This window comes from Mytilus trossulus, chromosome 3 (assembly GCF_036588685.1).
Source record: "Mytilus trossulus isolate FHL-02 chromosome 3, PNRI_Mtr1.1.1.hap1, whole genome shotgun sequence".
Lineage (NCBI taxonomy): Eukaryota > Metazoa > Mollusca > Bivalvia > Mytilida > Mytilidae > Mytilus > Mytilus trossulus.
In genome coordinates this window covers 6,435,981-6,451,666 of record NC_086375.1, presented here as the reverse complement: position 1 = coordinate 6,451,666, position 15,686 = coordinate 6,435,981, and the positions used below count along the sequence as shown (strand labels likewise).

Below are 15,686 nucleotides of genomic sequence, written 5' to 3'. Positions count from 1 at the left end.
TAATCGTAATCACTATAAAACAAAGTCATATGTAATAAAGAAACACATACAGGCATAAAGGCAAAGCACATAAGAAAACAGTAAAAGTAAAAATAAAAAAGATTCCAATGAAACAATAATTACCTTTCAGACGCACTCACACATGTCACACTGTTATCAAAATGTTCGAAATATCGGGAGCCCAAATCCATCAATTGGACATACAACTTTGTGGATGCAGTCAAGAATTATGCTTGGCAATGGGCTAAGCGCGAGAAGGAAAACGTAGACACTCTTTCAGAACTGATTAAGGCAATGAGGTTGTTGATACAAATCAGACTTAAAAAAACCTGAATTGTTCTATCAATACCCATGCTACGTCAATCTTTAAAGACCCAAATGTTGCAAAACACTCCTACCTCCATGACAAATATGTAGTTGTCTCCGCAGATAAGCCACAAACAACATTTTTTTCTGTAAAACTCATTACATTAACGGCTTGATAAACGAATAAGGTATTGGCACATCACTTGGAAACTCAACTTATACCCTCACGACAATTACCAAAGAGGAAAGAAGACATTCTGGATAATCATAGGTCTGTTCTATGTTCCTTTGGAATTTCAACCAAAGACGAAGAACTGGATTTTTCATCACTATATTGGATATCTAAACTACACAAGTGTCCTTACAAACAACAATATTGCTAGGTCTTACAAGTGCTCCACGAAACCTCTTTCTAAATTATTAACATCTCTTTTATCAGCAATCAAAGACGGGCTTCAAAGTTATTGTGAAACTGCATATTCTAGAGGTGGTGTGAATCAGATGTGGATACTTAAAAATTCCAAAGATCTTTTAGAGTACATACAATCTAACTCTCCTTCATCTTGTGATCGTATTAAAACATTTGACTTTTCTAAACTTTACTCAAGTATTCCACATTCTAAACTAAAAGACAAATTGAAAGAGTTGGTATTCTTTGTTTCATAAAAAAGAATGGCCAACGTAGATACAAGTGTCTAGTCTTAGGGAGCGATAAATCATACTTTGTAAGGGATCACTCTGATAAAAACAAAAAAATCTCGGAAACTGACATTATCAAGATGCTTGATTTCCTGATTGACAGCATATTTGTAACGTTTGGAGGACGTGTTTTATAACATATTGTCGGCATTCCACTGGGAACAAATTGTGCCCCTCTTCTTGCCGACTTTTTTCTTTGTTATTATGAGGCTGACTTCATACAGGAACTTCTTAGGAAGAAAGATAAGAAGTTAGCAATACCCTTTAACTCTACTTTCTGGTATAAAGATGATGTTCTTTCACCAAATAGTTCAAAATTTGGTGACTATGTGGAAGGCATCTATCCAATCGAACTAGAGATAAAGGATACTACAGATGCAGTTAAGTCGGCCTCATCTTTTGACTTGCATCTAGAAATTGACAATGAGGGTCGGTTGAAAACAAAACTTTACGACAAAAGAGATGATTTCAGCTTTCCAATTGTGAACTTTGTATTTCTAAGTAGCGACATTCCAGCCGCACCTGCATACGGGGTATATATCTCCCAATTGATACGATATTCACTTGCTTGCATTTCATATCATGATGTTCTTGATAGAGGGTTGCTGCTCAGAAGGAAGCTATTAATCCCAGAGTTCCAAATGGTGAAGTTGAAATCATCCCTTCGTAAATTTTACGGGCTCCATCACGAGTTAGTTGACCGTTATGGAATAACCGTTTCACAAATAATATCGGATATGTTCCTTGCGTCGTAACTACAATCCGCTTCCCTTTCATAAATGTTACCTACCGAATTAGACTTTTTACCAGATTTATTATCACATAAGCAAAACGACGGGTGACACATGTGGAGGAGGAATTGCTTACCCTTCCCTTGTTTTTGGTGGGGTTCTTGTTGCTTATTCTTTATTAGTTTTCTATGTTGCGTCATGTGTACTTTTGTTAGTGTGTTTGTCTTTAAACATTTAGCCATGGCGTTGTTAGTTTATTTTCGATATATGAGTTTGACTGTCCCTCTGGTATCTTTCGTCTCCCTTTTATGACACGTCTGTGTCAGATATTGACATTCTGAAACTATAATGATTGATTGTTGGTTGTTTAACATCAAAAGACAAATATTGCATGCATGACCAGGCCGATAATAAATAAAATATAAGGAATAATGAGGTTTTGTAATAGATATAATCTGTGATGAATGTCGGGAAAAGTAAGTCTGCCATTGGACATTGAAGTGGAAATTGGATAGGGACAGAAATTCGGACTTGCAATAAGTCACCTACGAAACCCTCAAATAATTGTTGCAAGGGTTCTTCACAGACACAACGTGGCACCTCTCTCCTGACGAGTTATCAGCTTTAAACTTCTCTACTCCGACCCTAAGTGAATGCGTGGTTGTGCATCCAACACAATAACAACTTTTTGAAAGAGTATTACTATCAGTTGGAAGAGTTACCACACTTCTTTTCCCCAATATCCGTTGTATTATTTTTATTACACGATTATAGATGGAAACCTTTAATTTAATTGAAACTTAAAAGTTATTCATCAGTTGATCCCACACAAAATATTCCATATTTGATTATTTAGAATTCGAACAATATAATAATACAAATTTAACAACCAATGCTCCTTTAAGAACAATGGTTTGTTTGTGCAATTAACTGAGTTATTTTACTATTTAAACTGATGTAGTTTATTTGTTTATTTTTTTGTAGACCTGTGCTCCTCTCTGGAAGAATATGATTCCTCTGAAATACGACAAACTTGTCTATCCTATTGGAAGGTGTTTTAACATAGATCGAAATTTGCAATCGTACACAACGAAATACTTCAGATACTTCAGAAACAAATTTGTCAATCAAACAGATGCCGAAACTGCTCAGATAGGACTTTCAATATCGAACAAACAGGTAATGATATAGACGACAATACAGCTATTTCAAACTATGGTGACCTTAAAAATTTTCCTTGAGATTAATGTACTAATTTATCACCAAAATTTGTAAATGTTGTCACTACTACAGTTAATATTTATTCTAATGCAACAACGTTTGTTACGTTCATTTTGATTGGATAACGTCACTTTCTTACATGGCATATATATTGACAATTGATGTAATGGGACGTACGCGCAAGCGCAGACGGCATTTGTCAGATTTTGAATACATGTTTTAACGTTAGTTTCTGTCAGTTTAATTCGAATGGAGATAACAATATTGTATTTTAAGCTACGACGGCATCAATTTGGGATTTGATTGTCGCAAATACCCGTTAAATGTCTCCGCTAATGCGTTGCCAGTAAACTTCATTTGCGACCATCAAATCCCCAATTGATGCCGTCGGAGCTTTATATACAATACAGTTATCTCCTAGGTGTAGAATCAGAACTGAGATGTCCTTTGAAGCAAATGATATATCCTTAATGAAGAAGTTGTGTTACTTTGAGCTGTTTTTCTCTGTTTCTGTGAGCTTGTTTTGTCACGGTCTATTGATGCAAACAAATCATTTAACATCGACAACAAAGTCTTTTAAAATTGCACAACTTCTATTCATGATCTATAGTTTTATTTCAATGAAATAGTAAAGAGTCCACCAATTAAGTCATTAAAAGTAAGTTAAACTCTCACTTTTAAAAGATTAATTAAAAAAAAACCATTAACAATTTAAGGTCCCATTTCCCTTCGAATTTGCTGTTCTCTTTTGTCCTTGGTAGTCATGAAGCTTATACCTATTTATCGTCATATGTATACTTTCATAGTTTTATAGTGTTTACGTTTTGTCTTGTCTGAATAAATCCAGAAAACGCTGTGTTAGAGTTAAGATTAAGGTTATAAGTTTAGAAAATACTATTTTGATAATTTTTAACACTACTATAGGCATTTATCAAGTATAGACCTAAAAGGAATGCGTTTTTCAAGGTTATTTTCAATCGTTTTTCTTCAAAACCGATTGAGTCTAGTAATATAAGTATTTAAGTCATAGCATAGAGATGCGAGCGATTTAATTTAGCACGAAAACAGATATACTTGATGTGTCACATATATAGAAAATCATAATACATACCATTTCATACATTTCATGCCCCTGCCGTAGCGTCCGTCCGTCCGTCCGTCCGTCCGTCTGTATGTACGTCCGTACTTCAAAAGTTGATATCTATTCTGAAACTTTAGTTTTCTTCAATCAAATGTGATGATACTTATACATAATACTAATTATCACTTAACACAGAACAAGTTTGAGTTTTTGTGACGTCACTTTTACTTTTTAGAGTTTTGTCACTTTTCAATTAGAAAAATGCTAATGTTTTTGTTTCCGCCCTCTTCCTTTAGTTTCCTTTACCTAAATGTTCTGAAACTTTAACACAATGCTTACTATCACTTATTACAGATTAGTTATGCACTTTGGTGGTGGAACTTTAATCGTTCTTGAGTTATGTCCCTTTACTAATGGAAAAAAGGCAGAATGTTTTGTTTCCGTTATCATGGCCTATTTAGGATTGCCTCAACACAATGTTATGAAACTTATACTTATACACATGATACAGACTAAGTTCGGAAGTTGGTGGTGTGACCTTTACCCTAACGCTCTAGAGATATGTCATTATACAAATCAAAACAAATGCTATTTTCTTTCGTTTCCGTTATCAAGCCTTAATTGCCTCAACCACATGTAATGAAACTAATGCACAATGCTTATTACCACAACATTCAGATCAAGTAGAAATTATTCATTTTGAATAGCATCACTTTTACCATTTTTCAGTTATGTCCCTTTATATCTTGATATGCAAATGGGGCATAATCTGTGTCCCATTGACACATTCCCCATATATTTCAATGAAATAAGCATTTGGTTCTAAAGGAGAAAGAATAATGACGAAATCATTATTACTAACAAAAGAAACCTTTTGGAATTGATAAAGACAGAAATGCAGGACAGACAGATTGGCATATTACACATGAGCCCTGCGATACAGTTAGATGTTCATTGATAGGTGTATGTATATGTAGAACAGATACCTTCCTTCTCACAAAGTGCTTATCTTCTAATCGTGTATTTTATATCTTATTTCATTGTCCCGTCTGATTAGCTTTACTTACTAAGTTTTATGTTATTTTTATATTGAATAGTATGAAGATAATTCATTGTTAAACATACTTATAGGAGCGCCAGGATTCGTGGAAAACGAAGGTTTGTTTCTTACAATTTCCAACTTAGGACACTAACACAAATATATCTGCCACACGTCAGTTATATTTTTTACAATATTTGATGTTATGTGGGAGTCTTTAACCTTTCAAAGTCATCATTGGCCTAACAAATAGCAAATGCAAATGTCGTAATATTAACTGGATAAGCCAATCGTAGATTATGTATAACTATAAATAATATTTCTTCAAGCAAGAATTAAATAACAGGCTCCAACTTCACGAGAAGTTATATTGTTCCTTTCGCAAGTGGGTAATGTGTGTTAATAATGCTTCATTTAATGTTATATACACAATTATTTATTGACAAAATCTGACATAGTTTTTACCCTTTACTGCTGCTAGTGTACTGCTAATCCATCGCGGTTTCATCAGTCGTTATACGTGACCAGTAGCTGTTAAAATCGAGATTTTCTTTTACCAATAAACTGTCTTTATATATATTTGAACTTCTACTAATCTACTAAACGTTCTATATCAACAGGTGGTTTTTTACAGTATTCTGGTAATTCAACGATTCGTGATTTTTATTCGATCTTCACCCGACATGACTTTGCTGAAGATGCCGCGAAGCAAGGTCTACATCATGGAAGCTTAATGGGTAACATTATTACATTATAACATTAGTCACTTAATTATATATTCATACCAACAGACACTAAATAAAGTATATATTGAGCGCAATATATATATCCAGGATAACCATGTAATAACCCCAGCATTATTTGAAATAGTTTTAATGTTGCAATTTAAATGTTAACGTCAATCACGTGCAGTCTATGGTTTATTGTAATACGAACATGCAGGGCTTTGTTCCCCAAACAAAAGAATATAGTTTTTTCAGAACTATGTTTTTATACATTGTACCAGGTTATATCATAGTGTGATACATTACAAAAATATTTATCGATTAAACCCGGTTATACACTATACTCTACATTTTAAAATGTAAATAAGCTTTTGTTAAAACATTTTAAAAAGATATTTTTTTATACAAGGTTACTCTGTCAGCACAGGCAAGCTTTCAGATTCTGATGAAGAATGTCCAGGAGTTATTGTATTAGGAGCCCCGCACTACTCTACATGGAAAAATGGAATAGTAGGGGGAGTAAGTTGCTTTTTTTTTTTTTTATCTTTACAACCTGATCATCAAGAAATGTATATATTTTTTTTGTTATCTAATGTTAGTTAAAAGTGATTATTCTTATTATAGCTTTTGAGGTCTTTTTTTAAATGAAATATTGGTGATATCTGGCAAAACAGTTTATCCAGTACGATAAGAAAAACCACAAGGATTCCGAACATTCAACCAAAAGTCAAAAGTCATAAACCTGTCATATTTACAACCTTAAGTCTGACCAATCGTTTCTTTTAGAATCGACATCGTTTGATATTCGAGAAATGAAATGTATATGCCATTTTAATGCAGGGAAGTTTAATGCTTTTAAGCCTCGGTCACACCTTACCGGAGAAGACGAACGGACGCCTAACGGATGAAAATAAAAGTTGTCCGTGGACAAAATTGTTATCATCTGGGAGTTCGTTGATGTACTGCTGAACGCCTAACGAATGCATAACGGACATGCAACGGACGAGAAACGGAGACGTACCGGACAACACAGATGTCGAACGTACATCCAACGGACGGGTACCGCATAAAACGGACACCTGACGGAAGCGTACCGGATAAAAACGGATAACAAGATATACGAAAAAATTAAAGGCGACAATAATAATGCATGTAAATCGCATTGACATTGAAAATGTTTTGTGTAACTAGTTTTGGTTTGTTCTTCAAAATGCCGCTAAAGGGCAGTGTCTGACCTGAATAACAGCTGCTTGATTGTGAAGATCGTACTTTAAGATCGATTATGAATAATAAGAATTCACTAACTTTTATATGCAGGTGGAAAATTGTAAACAATAGTTCTTGTAATTTTTGTACACAAGAAGAAGATTATGATCACTTTTTTATACTGTGTCCGTATTTAAAACTTTTTTGGAATAAAATAAAGGAAGTTTTAAAGTACAGTAAAATATCTTTTAAGATAAAACTAAGACCCTTAGTATTTGGATATAAAACTTCTGAAGAAGAATATTTTGACTTAAACTATTTTTTAACAATTGTGGGGTTTTCAATTTACAAAGCCAACTGCATATCTGATCAAAAGACAAAAAATGTCATTGTTTTCTCAATTTTCCTCAATGAGTTCAATAGACCGATGTGACCGAGGCTTTAGATATCACGGTTGCAATGCAATGCACCACTTATTTATTAGATGAACATATATCTTAATAAGAATACAAAACAATTATAAAATTTAGAAAGGAAATGGGGAATGTGTCAAAGTTACAACAACCCGACCATAGAGCAGACTTTAGCCGAAGGCCACAATGGGTCTTCAATGTAGCGAGAAACTCCCGCACCTGGAGGCATCCCTCAGCCGGCCCCTTAAAAATGTATACCAGTACAGTGATAATGGACGTCATTCTAAACTTCGAATTATACACAAGAAACTAAAATTAAAAATCATACAAGACTAACGAAGGCCAGAGGCTCCTGACTTGGGACAGGCGCAAAATTAAATAGTCCATGAGGACACATAATTCAATTGTTAACTGAACGTAATGACATGTTAAAATCACACACAGTGAAGATGAAATTAAGATGTAGTTGCTGGAATCTTTGAAATTTAATATTTTATTCGTTTATCAGTTTAAAAATGCAACAAACAAAGTTATTAGTCAATTTTGTTTCCGGAATGTTATTTCAATAAGAATGTTAGGGTCAAACTTAATTTACCAACGGTTAAAACCTAATGAATTCATTAAATATATATTCAACAAGCTATAAATAAATTCTTTATGAAAGAGGAGGAAGATCGTTGCGTACGCAGATTCTGTATCACAAGTTAATCGTATGATGTAGCAACTCAAATGTGAATCCTCTCTCAGAAAAATGTCAGAATCGGTAAATGAGTTAACTAGCTTATCTATAATTTTCACCCTAAAAATCAAAATATTTTAAACTGCAAAATATCTATATTGTGACAACTGGATGATAACGTATGTTAAAATGTTCAATTGTTTCATTAAGCGAAGATTTACAAGATACGTATTAAGTGATACATTTGTGACATCAGAAACGTAGGTGGCTTTCATTACAAACTGATTTTTTTGTTTAGCACAACGAAAATGCAATTAAATTGAGACACGAAAACATCGTAACAAGCAATTAGTTCGTTTTGACGTTTGTCATATATCTTAGTTTAAAATCATACAAAAATGTTATCAATAATAATTAAAAAAAAATATCATAGATACCAGGATTAAATTTTGAAAATACGCCAGACGCGCGTTTCATCTACAAAAGACTCATCAGTGAGACTCGAATCCCAAAAAGGTTAAAAAGGCCAAATAAAGTACGAAGTTGAAGAGCATTGAGGACCAAAATTCCCATAAGTGTTGCCAAATACATCTGAGGTAATCTATTCATGAGGTAGAAAAGCCTTAGTATTTAAAAAAAGTCAACATTTTATACACAGTTTATTTATAGATATGACCATATCAATGATATATATGCTATAAAAGGCAACGTCCTGCCAACCTTGGTTCTTTTGTTTGAAAACAATAACCACTGAAATGACTAAACGTAACGTGACTATGTGCTTTGAAAGATCCCGTCAGTATGGTGTTGTTCTATTTTATGTCAATATGATATATTTCTATTATGAATTACAAAATACGTTGAACCACAAACGTCAAAATTATTCAATCGCGTAGTGTAATTGACTATTTGTGGATTCTTATAAATTTTATATAATTTTTGGACTATTTCAAATCTCAGTCTATTTCTAAATTTATTCTTACATACTTTTGATTTTTAACCCTGTTTTCTAACATTACCTATGTGAAATTTTAAAATTGTGTGTATGTACATTGAACGACAAATATATGTGACGTATAAAATTTTCTGACGTCAGACGCGCAAATCAATGGATGTGTTTGCAGATAGATGATTTTGTGGTCTGTTAAATTGTTCTTTTTAAAATTGTTACCCGATGATGACTACTGTACCCATAGTTTGACTATTTGATTTATTGTATCTGTTAAGTTAACGCATCATTGTAAATGTTGTTGAATTTGATGAGACTCTCATCAAAGTGAGGGGTTAGCGCTATAAAACCAGGTTCAATCCACCATTTTCTACGTTTGAAAATGCCTGTATCAAGTCAGGAATATGACAGTTCTTGTCGGTTTTGATGCGCTTTGTTATTAGATTTAGCCTTGTGATAATGGACTTTCCAAATTGATTTTCCTGTAAGTTCAGTATTTTTTGTGATTTTACTTTTAACTAAGCTCACACGTTTTATTATTTGTATTGATATGTCTGATCATTAATCTTGACAACAGACGAATGTTTCTTTTATAGGTTTTTGTTTTTTGTTTAAAACAATCTGACTGGAAGTTATATTTGAGGAAACAGTTTGTAGGTGAAAAGGTACTTTTTGGTTTATACAAATTTATTGAGAATGGAAATGGGGAATTTTTCAAAGAGACAACACCCCGACTATGGAAAAAACAACAGCAGAAGGTCACGAACAGTTCTTCAATGTAGCGAGAAATTCCCGCATCGGGAGGCGTCCTTCAGCTGGCCCCTAAACAAATATATACTAGTTCAGTGATAATGAATTACTAATTTCCAAATTGTACACAAGAAACTAAAATTAAAATAATACAAGACTAACAAAGGCCAGAGGCTCCTGACTTGGGAAAGGCTCAAAATGCGGCGGGTTAAACATATTTACAATAGGTTTACAGAATGAATACAGTGGACTTTAACATGTTTTCTTATCTTACCACCAGTCTGGGACAGTGGTCCAACAATACAACATAAGAACACAGTGCACAAACTGATGTTGATGAAATCACAGTCACAAAACAATACTTGAAAATCTCATAAACTCTAAAATAACCTAATACGAATTTGATTAACAAGATAGAGCAAATCCTCTGCTATGCATGTGTCACTCCGAATGCTTTCATATGTCAGGAATGTTTCAGTTGTATGTTTGTTGGTTTAATGTGTTTGAGTTTTTAATACGGGACTTTCAATTTTGGATTTTTTGTTATTCTGTTATTTTTTACTTTTAAAAAATGTTTCCATCGGGAAAAGTACGACACACTCGCTAGAATTATAAATTAGACAAATATTTCTGTATACTTTAAGATATAGTACGGATAAGACTGCACATGAACCCATTTTCTACATGAGAAAACTTCTGTACCATGTCAGGAATATGAAAGTTGTTTTGATGTGTTCGTGCTTTTGATTTTGCCATTTAATTAGGGACTTTCCTTTTCCCCGAATTTTCTTCGGAGTTCATAATTTTTGTGACATTTACTTTTTCCATCAGAGTTTAAAAACAAAGATGTCCAAAATTAGAGTGTCGCTGTTACAGCGTCGATGGATAAAACCTACAACGTATTATATACTATAAAGTCTCCGGGATCATTAATAAGTAAGCAATGCAGAGATAAAATCCATGTTTTGATAGATTTATACGAATTATAGTTATCCCGTACCATTGTAAACTCGTACCAACGTCAACTCGTACCACTTTACGTACCGAGTTGGCAGTGGTACGACTTCCCAGTGGTACGAGTTAACTTTTTTTGGTACGAGTTAATATGGTACGAGTTTTCGTTGGTACGAGCTAACTTGCTTCCATCGACTTTACGTTCCCATTTTTGACATGGCATTTTTCAGTTTGTTTTCAACATTTGAGTTTTGACTATCTAATTTGTATCTTTTACCAATTTTTGTAAAACTAGTTATTCCAAACAGCAGACGACCACTGTTTTATATGCTACTGGCATAAAAAAAAATAATGTTCCAACTAAATGCTGTTCTTCTACGTGTTTTCTGAACTTACCACCAGTATTGGGACACTGGTTTAACATAAAAAAAAAAGCATCATTAGAACGTACAGTAAAAATCAAAATTAAAAAGAAAATCAAATACAATTCCATACTTTTGGAGCTTATGGTACTGTAGATTAATTATTAGCCATTCTACACCAATTTTCCTTGATTCTGTTGATACTTGTGAACTTCAAATGCATTTGTTCAGCGAAGTATATTGTTTAAACAGGCTTGAACGCTTACTCGTGTAAAAGAACTAAAACAACAAAATTAAACGAAATTAAACGTAAAAGTACAAAAACCACAAAATTAAACCAAAATAAAATATATGCAGTAGCTTGTCTTACATAGATATAGGAAGATGTGGTTGTGGTTTGTGCCAATGAGACAACTCTCCATCCAAATAACAATTTAAAAAGTAAACCATTATAGGTTAAAGTACGGCCTTCAACACGGAGCCTTGGCTCACACCGAACAACATGCTATAAAGGGCCCCAAAATTACTAGTGTAAAACCATTCAAACGGGAAAACCAACCCTGATGTATCATGTATTTTTTTTGTTCCAGTCTGGAAGTGGATTTGGTAGTTCTATTGTCTTTGAAGACATAAACGGTGATGGATTAGATGATTTACTTGTCGGAGCACCTCTTCAATATAATGATGTACTAGATGCAGGCGTTGTCTACATATACTATGGAGACACAGATGTAAGTATATCATTGTTTAAACATTGAATTTACACACATACACACACACATACACTGCATTAACTATATTTTGTACCAGCACAACAGCGTTGACTTTAAGGTTCTCAAAACATGGATATTAAATGCCTATATGTGGTAAGTAAATGAAGGTAACATCTTCCTGAGTACTGTAAAAGAACATTAAGACGATTGTGATACCAGATCAGTGTCATTTTTTGAAAGCTTTGGAACAACACCAACGCATACATTTCTATAGATTTTTGTTTACTGTTTTTCGACTGAAGTTATATTTACTGTCGAAAGAAAACATAAATATGATATTTTGTGTGTTAATAAATCCATCATAAAATCAGCTACAAATCTCGGACTGCAACAAATTATGAGCATGTTGTATTTCAACATCATACTACTTTTCTCTTCTCGTATTATGTAATTGATTGCATTTGCTAGGGAGTAACTTCTTAGTGACACTGTTTTTAGGCACCGTCGATTTGTGTATTTAAAAATATATTTTTCTTTACATATAAATAGCCAAATATACTTCTCAGAGTTAGTGGACAAAAGTTACAAGGAATATCGAAATGGGGACGATTTGGTACAGCACTACAGTGTATAGGCGATATAAATAAAGATGGATACAAGGGTATGTACTAGAATGGGGACGGGTTGATTTAGCACTGCAGTGTATAGGTGATGTGAATAAAGATGGATATAATGGTATGTACCAGAATGGGGACGAGTTGATTTATCACTAAAGTGTATAGGCGATATAAATAAAGATGGATACAAGGGTATGCACCAGAATGGGGACGGGTTGGTAAAGCACTGTAGTGTATCTCAGATACAAAACAAGGAGAGATTTAGGGGTATATATATTAGAATGTTAACGTGTTGGTTAAGCACTGCACTGTAGTGCAAATACAGATAAGACGGATTTTCGGTGTCCTTATATCAAAATGTGAGTAAGTCGGTACTGGAGAGTAGCTTATATACAAAAAGTACAAATTTAGAGGTGTGTTAGTCAATAATATTGGAAAAAAATAATAACAAAAATATTGAACTTAGAGGAAAATCAATTCGGAAAGTCCATAATCACATGGCAAAATCAGATAACAAAAAACATCATAAACGAATGACAAGAACTGTCATATTCCTTACTTGGTACAGGCATTTTCAAATGTCGAAAATGGTGAATTAAAAAGTTTTAAAAAGCACATCAGTGTATCAGATAAATATTAGGTCACGAAGGTCTAAACTGGTGCGGCTAACTGTCCATCTATTGACATATAGGCAAGTATAAATCAAGGGTAATTGAGCCTAGCCTAGGACGGTTTAATACACCATTTTCATATATCAGAAATATCACAATGACTTGTAAAGGTACTAAGATTGTCGTACAATATACAAACACGTAAGAAACTCAAGGGGACGTCGTCAGTGTATTGCAAAAAGCTCAAACACATCAAAAGAATGGACAACATTTGTCATATTCCTAATTTTATACATGAATTTTACTATGTAGAAAATGGTGAATAACACTTTGTTGTAAAGCTAGTTAAACCTCATACTTGTATGACAGTTGCATTAAATTCCGTTCCAACCGAGTTCTAAAGAAAATCCAAAACTCCGATAGAATAGATATGTGATTTCTCGAATAGGTTGGAAGCTCTATGACTATCGAGAACCTTTACGTAAATTGATTTCTGATCAACTTTGCATAAAGGAGTTCAGACCTGAAATATTTTTTTAAAGCTTCTTAAAAAATTGTAAACGTAATTGTCACGTGTTATAAATGCATAACATGACATGCTTAGCAACATTGAAATAACAGATGACGATTCCAGTATCTTAAGAACTGAAATAGTATGTCATCTGTTGGATGAGTGTCAGTTGTACTGGTTGCGTGAACATAAACAAGTCAATTTTAGTTCTTTGAGCAGTTTTTATATCAGGAATACACTTGCCAGTTATTAAATATAGTTTATTCAATACAACCATTGTGTTTTATGTTGCTGATCAGATGTGTTTCTCTGTTGAAAGGATGCTGTATTTTATACTTTATACGAAATGTGTCACACATATTATTATTTTAAAAAAATATTTTTGAACGATGTAAAATATTATCTTTACACAGATATAGTCATTGGTGCACCGTATGAGGAGAGAAACAAAGGGGCTATATATATCTACCACGGAGGCTATGACAAACTTACATTCACACAGAAAATTAAGGCTCAAGATATTAGTAGTAACCTTCAGTCGTTTGGTTGGTACATTTCAACTGCTTATGACATCGACAATAATGATTACCAAGGTAATGTGGAAAGATGTTTTTTCTCATTAATTTAATCAATTTAATCTATTCATTATGACTTATATGGGTTTTTTTTAAATGCCGAGGATTTATTCTATAAATGTTTAACTATGCACCATTTACTACATGCATGTAAGAAGTGATCTGGTGTGCGAGACCCGGTCATGTTTTCCGCTTAATCGATGTATGACTATTGAACGTTGGTGAAAGACAGTAGATTACTATCGTATCGTATTTTCTTTAGATTTTCTTGTTGGATCCTACATGTCCAATACTGTTACCATATTACGAGGCAGACCTGTTATTAAACTCAATAACACAATTGAAGTATTTCCATCTGATATACCTTTGAACTCGTCCGAACTGAAATGTCGAGATGAGTTATTCAGACCATGTGTGACAGTTAGACTGTGCTTTTCCTACACTGGAGTTTCAGTTCCAGATTCAATTTGTGAGTATAACAATGTAACATTCAGACAATTAGTTAATTCTTAGAAAGAAAATAGTGACAAATCAATTGAAAAGTATTTTCGAATGTGACGTAACATATGGTTGTTGATGTGATATAACATGTAGTTGTTGGTGTGACATAACATATGGTTGTTGATGTGACATAACATATGGTTGTTGATGTGACATAACATATGGTTGTTGATGTGACATAACATATGGTTGTTGATGTGACATAACATATGGTTGTTGATGTGACATAACATATGGTTGTTGATGTGACATAACATATGGTTGTTAATGTGACATAACATATGGTTGTTGATGTGACATAACATATGGTTGTTGATGTGACATAACATATGGTTGTTGATGTGACATAACATATGGTTGTTGATGTGACATAACATATGGTTGTTGATGTTGATGTGACATAACATATGGTTGTTGATGTGATATAACATATGGTTGTTGATGTGATATAACATATGGTTGTTGATGTGATATAACATGTAGTTGTTGATGTGACATAACATATGGTTGTTGATGTGACATAACATATGGTTGTTGATGTGACATAACATATGGTTGTTGATGTGACATAACATATGGTTGTTGATGTGACATAACATATGGTTGTTGATGTGACATAACATATGGTTGTTGATGTGACATAACATATGGTTGTTAATGTGACATAACATATGGTTGTTGATGTGACATAACATATGGTTGTTAATGTGACATAACATATGGTTGTTGATGTGACATAACATATGGTTGTTGATGTGACATAACATATGGTTGTTGATGTGACATAACATATGGTTGTTGATGTGACATAACATATGGTTGTTGATGTGACATAACATATGGTTGTTGATGTGACATAACATATGGTTGTTGATGTGATATAACATATGGTTGTTGATGTGATATAACATGTAGTTGTTGATGTGACATAACATATGGTTGTTGATGTGATATAACATATGGTTGTTGATGTGACATAACATATGGTTGTTGATGTGATATAACATATGGTTGTTGATGTGACATAACATATGGTTGTTGAT

At 33.4% G+C, this 15,686-nt stretch overlaps 2 protein-coding genes across 2 annotated transcripts in view; both read left to right on the top strand.

Annotated features, from left to right (window-relative positions):
• Positions 1–15,686, top strand: part of LOC134710057 (estrogen receptor-like) — a 232,667-nt gene that overhangs the window by 118,032 nt on the left and 98,949 nt on the right. The gene's annotated exons all lie outside the window — the stretch shown is intronic.
• Positions 1–15,686, top strand: part of LOC134710054 (integrin alpha-4-like) — a 37,373-nt gene that overhangs the window by 6,508 nt on the left and 15,179 nt on the right. Inside the window, exons 4-12 of the mRNA XM_063570211.1 lie at positions 2,721–2,915; positions 5,136–5,196; positions 5,698–5,814; positions 6,212–6,321; positions 9,646–9,714; positions 11,706–11,846; positions 12,378–12,489; positions 13,981–14,160; positions 14,405–14,611. Of these exons, the coding sequence (XP_063426281.1) occupies positions 2,721–2,915; positions 5,136–5,196; positions 5,698–5,814; positions 6,212–6,321; positions 9,646–9,714; positions 11,706–11,846; positions 12,378–12,489; positions 13,981–14,160; positions 14,405–14,611 (1,192 nt within the window). The remainder of the gene's footprint in view (positions 1–2,720; positions 2,916–5,135; positions 5,197–5,697; positions 5,815–6,211; positions 6,322–9,645; positions 9,715–11,705; positions 11,847–12,377; positions 12,490–13,980; positions 14,161–14,404; positions 14,612–15,686) is intronic.